Below are 10,509 nucleotides of genomic sequence, written 5' to 3' on the forward strand. Positions count from 1 at the left end.
GTGAGTAATTCTCCTCCTGACTCCCCAAAGCCTATCCACCATCTACAAGGCACAAGTCAGGAATGTGATGGAATACTCTCCACTTGCCTGGTGGGTGCAGCTCCCACAACACTCGAGAAGCTTGGCACCATCCAGGACAAAGCAGCCTGCTTGATTGGCACCACATCCACAAACATTCACTCCCTCCACCACCGATGCACAGTGGCAGCAGTGTGTACCATCCGTAAGATGCACTGCAGCAACTCGCCAAGCCTCCTTGGACAGCACCTTCCAAACCCACAACCACTACCATCTAGAAAGACAAGGACAGCAAATGCATGGGAACACCACTCTCCAAGCCACTCACCATCCTGACTTGGAAATATATCGGCTATTCCTTCACTGTTACTGGTTCAAAATCCTGGAACCCCCTTCCTAACAGCACTGTGGGTGTGTCTACACCACATGCACTGCAGCGGTTCAAGAAGGCAGCTCACCACCACCTTCTCAAGGGGCAATTAGGGATGGGCAATAAATGCTGGCCCAGCCAGCGAAGCCCACATCCGATGAATGAATAATTTTTTTTTAATTCCCTGTTCAGCTCCACGTTTCCAGCACTTCCTGTTCTTGGTTACAATTTTGAGTGTTTGGAATGTTTTTTTGACCTCCAATGTGAGAGATGTGGCAGCTTTTGAGATTCACTTTATGGGACAGTGACTCCTGCCCTACTCCCAGCATAGACATGATGGGCCGAAGGGCCTGCTTCTTTGTCGTAAATCTTCAGTGTTTCTCATTCCCAGAAGGGGAAGTTAGCTGCGTTCATTGTTAATCTTAAACAGGAACAGTATAACGTCAGTATAACCTGTGTTGTTAACCAGCCTCCAGGTTCATGGCCTATCACACACCTCTGAAAAACTCCCTGGAATACACTGCAGCTCTGAAAATAGCCCGTCAGCTCACTGACAGCATCACAGAGAGCATGAGGAAAATCCCTGGAACGGATCCAAACTTTGAAGTCTTCCCCTACTCGTAAGTTTTTGTTCAAGATTAGAGCCGTTCATTTAACAAAGTGAGTGTTTAGCATCTTGGTAACACCCTCCATTCTATCACTCACGTGTCATTAACAACAAGGTGGCGGTAGTGTTAATTTCTTCCATGTTTGATTGTGTGAGTCTGTTTATTGATGCTGCTAGTGCTTGATTAGTTACACCTCAGTGTGGACTCAGAGGAAAGTAAACATACTGCAGAAAGGGCTGGAAGCCAGAGCTGAAGCATGGAGCAGACATTTAAAAGTACTGTAAATAAAACCTGTTACTAGTTTCATCTTTGCATAATCTGAGATAAAAAATGCACAACAGCATCCACACTAGCCTAGGTGTTCCTCCCTTGGGAGTGCTCGGTTCTTTAGTGTTGGGGAGTTGTTATGTAAAGTCTCTGTGTCCTTTTAATTGACTTGGATTTCCATGGCTTTCCTAAGAAGGTAGACAGGACTACACATTCTAAACACCATTTTGAATTATATACGTTTATCTTTGATAACTTAATCACTCTACATGCCTCAGTTAAAAGCTGTGCCCTGACCACTTCGGTCCTTGGTAGCGCTATGTATTCTTTCACAGAATGTGGGCGTTGCTGGCTGGGCCAGCATTTATTGCCCATCCCTAATGGACCTCGAGAAGGTGGTAGTGAGCCTCCTTCTTGAACTGCTCCATGTGGTGTAGGTGCACCCCCAGTGCTGTTAGGGAGGGAGTTCCAGGATTTTTGACCCAGCGACAGTGAAGGAACAACGATATATTTCCAAATCAGGATGGTGAATGACTTGGAGGGGAACTCCCAGGTGGTGGTGTTCCCATCTATCTGTTGCCCTTGTCCTTCTAGTGGTCGTGGGTTTGGAAGGTGCTGTCGAAGGAGCCTTGGCGAGTTGCTGCAGTGCATCTTGTAGATGATACACACTGCTTCTACTGTGTGTCAGTAGTGGAGGGACTGAATATTTGAGAATGGGGTGCTGATCAAGTGGGCTGCTTTGTCCTGGATGGTGTCGAGCTTCTTGAGTGTTGTGGGAGCTGCACTCATCCAGGCAAGTGGAGAATATTCCATCACACTCCTGAGTTGTGCCTTGTAGATGTGCCTTGTGCGTTGTGCAGAAACTGAACTGGACTAGCCATATAAATAACATGGCTGCAAGAGCAGGTCAGAAGCTAGGCTTCCTGCGATGAGTAACTCACCTCCTGACTCCCTAAAGCCTGTCCACCATCTACAAGGCACAAGTCAGGAGTGTGATGGAATACTCCCCACTTGCCTGGATGAGTGCAGCTCCCGCAACACTCAAGAAGCTTGACACTATCCAGGAGAAAGCAGCCCACTTGATTGGCACCCTATCCACAAACATTCACTCCCTCCACCACCGACGCACAGTAGCAGCAGTGTGTACCATCTACAAGATGCACTGCCGGAATTCACCAAGGCTCCTTAGGCAGCACCTTCCAAACTCATGACCACTGCCATCTAGAAGGACAAGGGCAGCAGACAGATGGGAAAACTGCCACCTGGAAGTTCCCCTCCAAGTCACTGACCATCCTGACTTGGAAATATATCACCGTTCCTTCACTGTCACTGGGTCAAAATCCTGGAACTCCCTCCCTAACAGCACTGTGGGTGTACATACACCACATGGACCGCAGCGGTTCAAGAAGGCTGCTCGCCACCACCTTCTCAAGGGCAATTAGGGATGGGCAATAAATACTGGTCTAGCCAGCAATGCCCACATCCCGTGAATGAATTGAAAAAAAAGACTGTGGACAAGTACTGAACAAGGTTTTCTCTGGGTTACAGGATCACGTATGTATACTATGAACAGTATCTGACTGTAGTGAACGAGGGGATTTTTAATATTGGCCTATGTCTGATCCCAACGTTTGTGGTCTGCTGTATCCTGCTGGGGATGGACATTCATTCGGGCTTTCTGAACCTGATCACGATTGTCATGATCATTGTGGACACGGTGGGCGTGATGACATTGTGGAGCATCGACTTCAATGCCGTGTCTCTCATCAACCTGGTGACGGTAAGAGTCCGACTTCAGGACGATCTACTTAGCTGCAACTAAAGTGCCTCGTCAGCCCCTCCCGCAAAGGCAATTCACTGTAAATGGAAGTCATTGGGTTATTAAGGCACAGAAGGAGGCAATTCGGCCTATCGAGTCCATGCTGCCTCTCTGTAGGTCAATCCAGTCAGTCCCATTCCCCCTGCTCTATCCCCGTATCCCTGTGAGTTTATTTCCCTCAAGTGTCCATCCAATTTCCTTTTGAAATCATCCATCGTCTCCGCTTCCACCCCCCTCGTGGGCAGCGAGTTCCAGCTCATTCCCACTCGCTGTGTAAAAAAGTTCTTCCTCACATCCCCCCACCTGTATCTCTCACTCAAAACCTTAAATCTGTGTCCCCCTAGTCCTTATACCATCAGCCAATGGGAACAGCTTCTCCTTGTCTACCTTATCCAAACCTGTCAGAATCTTGTCCACCTCTATCAAATCTCCCCTCAACCTCCTTTGCTCCAAGTAGAACAACCCCAGCTTCTCCGACCCAACCTTGTAACTAAAACCCCTCATCCCTGGAACCATTCAGGTAAATCTCATAGCCTTCCAAAGATTTCAAGCAAGGGCTAATTACATTTGCACACCTCAAATAATCAACACCTTAGAGAAATGAAACAAATACAGGCATCGGTGTGGAAGCTGACAGCATTGACCCTGAACAATCCTGGGCCAGATGTGCTCCTTTATCCTGTAAGGATACGTTTTAATCTGCATTTAAAACCTGTTGCCAAATGAGCCAATGTTCTTCACTTCCGCAGGAGCGGACATCACTAACGCTGTTGGAAGACAATTCAGTGTTTTGCGGCTGTACATGTGATTACCCGCTCACTGTGCACGTCTGGCTTTGCTGGTCAGTGGCCAACTGTGTACAGCTTGCACAGTTTTCAGACTCCAACCAAACCAGCGTCTCGTCTCTGGCAAAAAAAGGGTTTCGGTTGCATTCGCAATGAAATTGAGAAAACCATTAGTCCATCCGCTAAATTGCAGTGAATGTTTTAATTCGTCAACAGGCTGAAGAGGAACAGAGTGGCAGGTGCAGTTTTAGAAAGTTGCCTTTAAGGTAGCATTGCAAGGTTTGGTAATCTTCCAGGCAGAGCGTAGCTTTATAAATTGCCACTATGCCTGTTTGCCATGCTCCTTTCGCTGGACCCCAGTAGCCCCTCCCTCCCTACCCGCGCCCTGTGAGGAAGTGACTAGCACTGCCAGGGCTGCATGTTTCCAGCCAGACAGCTGGCACCAACTCTGCGCCTGCCTCTCGCGTCAAGGTCTAATTCAATGTTTGTTGCTCCCCACCCCAGGCCGTTGGCATGTCTGTGGAATTTGTCTCTCATCTCACGCGGTCCTTTGCTGTCAGCACCAAGAGCAATAAAGTGGAACGGGCAAAGGAGGCAACCGCCACTATGGGAAGCGCGGTACGTATGGCAAGTGGGCCGCGGGGGTGCAGCGTCTTGGGCAAGTGGGCCACGTGTGCATCATGCGTGACACTCGGGCAAAGTGTAAAGTCAAACAGTCAGATAGTCCTTTCTCTTCTGAGACAGTCTCTCAGGATCGAGGATGACTTGCTCCCACTCCAGTTCGATGGGTTCTGAGATGGCTGATAAATCCAATGTGGGATCTGCAGACTCTGCCACGTGTGGGGCAGGTGGTGTTTGAAGGGTCGGGTCGATGGGCTGTTTGTAGGTTTGTTCGCTCCCTCCGACACCTCGACTTCACCTCTGCACATTCCCGACAAAGTCTCTCGATGTGTCCACTGCCTTCCCGAATGAGCTTCTCCATTTTGGTCGGTCACAAGCCAGAGTCTCCCATGAGTCGGTGGGGATGTTTAACCTCTTCAGGGATGCTTTGAGGACATCCCTAAAGCGTTTCCTCCTGGGACTCTCCTGCCGTGACTGAGTCCTGAGTAGAGCAGTTACTTTGGGAGTCTGGTGTCAGGTACACGGACAACATGTCCCACCCAGCGGAGCTGGTTTAGAGTGATTAGCGCTCGAGGCTGGACAGGGTGGTTTGAGACATGAAGCTGCTGGACTGCCTCTCTTACCACCGGATTTGGAGGATCTTGCAAAAGCAACGCTGGTGGGACTTCTCCAGTGCTTTGAGGTGTCTGTTGTCTCCAGTGTCTCTGAATCATAGATAGCCCAACACACAAAGCACTAGCATGTTGTTCACTCCTTCAGTGCTACACTGAAGTGTCAGCCTAGATTTTACACTTTACTGACACTTATGCCACTAGAGTGGGGCTTGAGCCCACCACCAAAGCCAAGACAGGAGCAGTGATTAGTAGGGACGTTTTGACTGGCAGGTGAACAGTTGTCCCTCATGAGGTTAAAGATTAGCAATTAAAAGTGTGTGAGCCCCTTGTATATAAAACTGCATGAAACTGGAGAAATTGTTCTATGCTGAAAAGAGAGATATGCTGAATCTTTTTGTCTTGCACTCATCAGGACAAACACAAGAATGCCAAATGTCCTGTGTGCACTAATAACTACATTAACATGCATTTAAAATAATCTGTCAAGCTCGTATTTGGCTCATTTACATCTGTTAGGAGCAACATACATTCATGAACAGGGACCCGTTCTCTGCAAACAAAAGGAATATGTTCAAGCCTTGCGCTTTTTTTGAATTACCAGAGGGCCTGGAGAGTCTATAGTTCCCCATTGCTTTCTCCACAGCAATTCCTCAACAGAGTCAGCTTCCCGACCAACCAGCACCCTATTCTCCTGCAGTATAAATTGTGATTGTTTGAAATTTGGTTTTCTCGTTTTTGTCCTGATGAGTGCAAGATGAAAAACTTCAGCAACGCTTCTCCTTTCAACAAGATTCTCAAGTTCTGTACTACCAAGCGACTGCTCTATGTATTAATGAAGAAGGTTTTATCACCAAGGCTGAAGGTACAATGGCACTCACCTTTTCGACGGCTTGATTTTGTTCCCCTAGGTCTTTGCAGGTGTTGCTATGACAAATCTTCCTGGAATTATTGTCTTGTACTTTGCTCAGTCACAACTCATCCAGGTTTTCTTCTTCCGTCTCAATCTGGTGATCACCTTACTGGGTCTGGTCCATGGCCTCGTTTTCCTGCCAGTGCTCCTCAGCTACTTTGGTGAGTACCAACATCACCACGACCTTGTCCAGGTTGAACAGAAGGACCAAACGAGCAAACGGAGCTCCAAAGGCAGCAACTTTAAACCGCATTTAAACGTTAAATGATCTGGGGGTCTGCTTCCTGAAAGGGATTGCTGATTCAATGGAACTTTCAAAAGGGAGTCGGATAATTCTCTGAAGAGAAATGAATTGCAGGGCTACCAGGAAAAGGTTGGGGTGGTGGGGGGCGGGGTGGGGTTGAGTGAGTTGGACACAATGGGCTGAATGGTCTCCTTCTGTGCTGTAACCGTTCTATGAAATGCGAATCCATGCCAAAGCTTTCTGTCCTCTGGCAGCTCTCTGTAAGGAAATCTGTCCTCAATATGAGTATTTCAATAGCCCCTCAGTCCCAACCAGAGGACATAATCTTTCCCTATTCAAATACAACTTGCATTTTAGGTTTAAAAACAAAAAACTACTGCGGATGCTGAAAATCCAAAACAAAAACAGAATTACCTGGAAAGACTCAGCAGGTCTGGCAGCATCGGTGGAGAAGAAAAGAGTTGACGTTTCGAGTCCTCATGACCCTTCAGCAGAACTGAGTAAAGTTAGGAGAGGGGTGAAATATAAGCTGGTTTAAGGTGGGGGGTGGGGTGGGGGGAGAGAAGTTGAGTGGGGGGGGGTTGGTGGTGGTTGTAGGGACAAGCAAGCAGTAATAGGAGCAGATAATCAAAAGATGTCACAGACAAAGGAACAAAGACGTGTAAAAGGTGGTGATATTATCTAAGAGAATGTGCTAATTAAGAATGGATGGCAGGACACTCAAGGTACAGCTCTAGTGGGGGTGGGGTGGAAAGACTGATAGGGCATTACAGTTATAGATTTAAAAATAATGGAAATAGGTGGGAAAAGAAAAATCTATATAAATTATTGGAAAAAACAAAAGGGAGGGGGAAGAAACGGAAAGGGGGTGGGGATGGGGGAGGGGGGTGGAGTTCAAGATCTAAAGTTGTTGAATTCAATATTCAGTCCGGAAGGCTGTAAAGTGCCTAGTCGGAAGATGAGGTGCTGTTCCTCCAGTTTGCGTTGGGCTTCACTGGAACAGTGCAGCAAGCCAAGGACAGACATGTGGGCAAGAGAGCAGGGTTTTGGCTTGCTGCATTGTTCCAGTGAAGCCCAACGCAAACTGGAGGAACAGCACCTCATCTTCCAACTAGGCACTTTACAGCCTTCCGGACTGAATATTGAATTCAACAACTTTAGATCTTGAACTCCCCCCTCCCCCATCCCTACCCCCTTTCCGTTTCTTCCCCCTCCCTTTTGTTTTTTCCAATAATTTATATAGATTTTTCTTTTCCCACCTATTTCCATTATTTTTAAATCTATATCTGTAATGCCCTATCAGTCTTTCCACCCACCCCCACTAGAGCTGTACCTTGCGTGTCCTGCCATCCATTCTTAATTAGCACATTCTCTTAGATAATATCACCACCTTTTACACGTCTTTGTTCCTTTGTCTGTGACATCTTTTATCTGCTCCTATCACTGCTTGCTTGTCCCTACAACCACCACCAACCACGCCCCCAACTTCTCTCCCCCCACCCCACCCCACCCCCCACCCCACCTTAAACCAGCTTATATTTCACCCCTCTCCTAACTTTACTCAGTTCTGCTGAAGGGTCATGAGGACTTGAAACGTCAACTCTTTTCTTCTCCACCGATGCTGCCAGACCTGCTGAGTTTTTCCAGGTAATTCTGTTTTTGTTTTGCATTATAGGTTGTCCATTCTGGCAGGAGGAATAAAAAAGAAGCGCATTATGTAAATGGTGAGAGATTGCAGAGCTCTGAGATGCAGAGAGATCTGGGTGTCCTAGTGCATGAATCTCAAAAGGTTAGTATGCAGGTAGAGCAGGTAATTAGGAAAGCTAATAGAATGTTATTGTTTATTGTGAGGGGAATTGAATACAAAAGTAGGGAGGTTATGCTTCAGTTCTACAGGGCATTGGTGAGATCTCACTTGGAGTACTGCGTACAGTATTGGTCTCTGTATTTAAGGAAGGATGTAAATGCATTGGAAGCGATTCAGAAAAGGTTCACTAGACTAATACTTGGCTTGGACAGGTTGTCTTACAAGCAAAGGTTGGACAGGCTAGGCTTGCATCCAGTGGAGTTTAGAAGCGTAAGAGGTGACTTGATTGAAACAGACAAGATCCTGAGGGGTCTTGACAGGGTGGATGTGGAGAGGATGGGTGGAATTTTATGCCGATGGGATTTTACAGTCCCGTCAAAGTCAATGGACCTTTGAATGGCTTGCTGCATTTTACTGCCCCACCCCTCGTCGCAACAGGCCCTAAATTCCACCTGATGTTTCCTCTTGTGGGAGAATGTATGACTGCGGGCCACTGTTTAAAAATAAGGGGTCACCCAATTAAGACAGAGATGAGGAGAATTTTTGTTCTCTCAGAGGGCCATGAGTCTTTGGAACTCTCTTCCTCAAAAGGCGGTGTGTGGGGTTGAGGTTACAATCAGATCAGCCATGAGCTTATTGAATGAGAGAGCAGGCTCGAGAGGCCAAGTGGCCTACTCCTGCTCCTAATTCATACATTCGTATGTCTGTAGGTGGCGTTTTTGTAATAGTTAAAATGTCATATTCACCTGATAAATAACTTTAGAATAAGGTAAGGGAAACAGTCTTGTGTATTTAAGGAGATAACAAGGTTGCAAAGGAAGTGTTTTGCAGTCAGGGAGGAAGGGGCTGTGTGTGGGTCGGCCAGAGTTCCAAGGACGAGTGGGGAGGTTGGGTTAAGTTCAAAATGAAATATATAGAAGCATTTGGCATTTTACAGTTATAATCAAACATCAGAACTAAGATCTGGAACATGAGGGCCACCAGAAAACAGAAAGGCTGAGGGATTATAGAGAATATGATTGAGGGGTGGAGTTGATATTACTGTAGGCGCTGTTTGACTTGGATGTTTGAGATCCCCTGTTGTTCCTCTGTAGAATTCATTGTTTTCGCCGCAATGTGTGAATACAGGGCAGCTAGAAACATAAGAAAGACTTACAGCATGGAAGGAGGGCATTTGGCCCATTGTGTCAGTGCTATCTGAGAAAGAGTCATCCAGCCTAATCCCACGCTCCACCACTTGGTCTGTTGCCTTGTAGGTTCGGGCATCTCAAGTGCATATCCAGGTGCTTTTTAAATGCGCTGAGGGTTTCTACCTCCACCACCCTTTCGGGCAGTGAGTTCCAGACTCCCCACCACCCTCTGGGTGAAAAAATAATCTCCTCAACTCCCCTCTAATCCTATAACCAATGACTTTAAATCTCTGCCTCCTGGTTATTGCCCTCTCTGCAAATGGAAATAGCTCCTTCCTATCCACTCTATCTCAGCCCCTCACAATTTTATACACCTCAATTAAATCTCCTCTCTGTTCCAAAAAAATAACCTCAGTCTGTCCACTCTTTCCTCATCACGAAAATTCTTCAGTCTTGGCAACATCCTCTGCTCTGTAAATCTCCTCTGTATCCTGTCTAGTGCGATCTCATCCTTCCTGTAGTTTTACACAGTTCTAGCATCATCTCCCTGCTCTTATACGCTAGGCCTCGGCTAATTAAAGGAAAGCCTCCTATCTGCCTTCTTAACCACCCTCCAGCATGAGCACGATGGGACGAATGGCCTTCTCCTGTGCAGTAATGACGCTATGACTCTCTATCGAGCTGTCCTGCCACCCTTCAGGGACCTGTGAATATGGGCTCGCAGGTTCCTCTTGCTCGAAACCTCATAGAGTCATAGAGGGCTACAGTAAAGAAAAAGGCCCTTTGGCCCATCGAGTCTGCACTGGTCAAACAAGTACCTAACTATTCTAATTCCATTTCCCAGCACTGGGCCAATAGCCTTGTATGCCATGGCATCGCAAGTACACATCCAAATACTTCTTAAATGTTATGAGGGTTTCTGCCTCTACCACCCTTTCAGGCAGTGAGTTCCAGATTCCCACCACCCTCTGGGTGAAAAGATTCTTCCTCACATCCCCTCTAAACCTCCTGCCCCTTACCTTAAATCTATGCCCCCTGGTTATTGATCCCTCTGCCAAAGGGAAAAGTTCCTTCCTGTCTACCCTATCTATGCCCCTCATAATTTTATACACCTAAAATTATGAGGGGCATAGATAGGGTAGACAGGAAGGAACCTGTCAGCATCTTACATTTAGTGCGTATTCCCTGCTGAAGAGTTTAAACGATGAGCAAACTTCGCTCACCCCTTGACATTCAATGGCATTACCATCACTGAATCCCCCACTATCAACATCCTAGGGGTTATCATTGACCAGAAACTGAACTGGACCAGCCAT

The 10,509-nt window shown here is 46.9% G+C and overlaps 1 protein-coding gene across 1 annotated transcript in view; it reads left to right on the forward strand.

Moving 5' to 3' along the window:
- npc1l1 (NPC1-like 1) overlaps positions 1-10,509 on the forward strand; it is a 39,090-nt gene that overhangs the window by 26,241 nt on the left and 2,340 nt on the right. The window contains exons 15-18 of the mRNA XM_078565723.1: positions 858-1,008; positions 2,812-3,043; positions 4,372-4,485; positions 6,011-6,173. Of these exons, the coding sequence (XP_078421849.1) occupies positions 858-1,008; positions 2,812-3,043; positions 4,372-4,485; positions 6,011-6,173 (660 nt within the window). The remainder of the gene's footprint in view (positions 1-857; positions 1,009-2,811; positions 3,044-4,371; positions 4,486-6,010; positions 6,174-10,509) is intronic.

The sequence above is a fragment of the Cetorhinus maximus genome, chromosome 20, assembly GCF_964194155.1.
Source record: "Cetorhinus maximus chromosome 20, sCetMax3.hap1.1, whole genome shotgun sequence".
In the NCBI taxonomy this organism is placed as follows: Eukaryota; Metazoa; Chordata; class Chondrichthyes; order Lamniformes; family Cetorhinidae; genus Cetorhinus; species Cetorhinus maximus.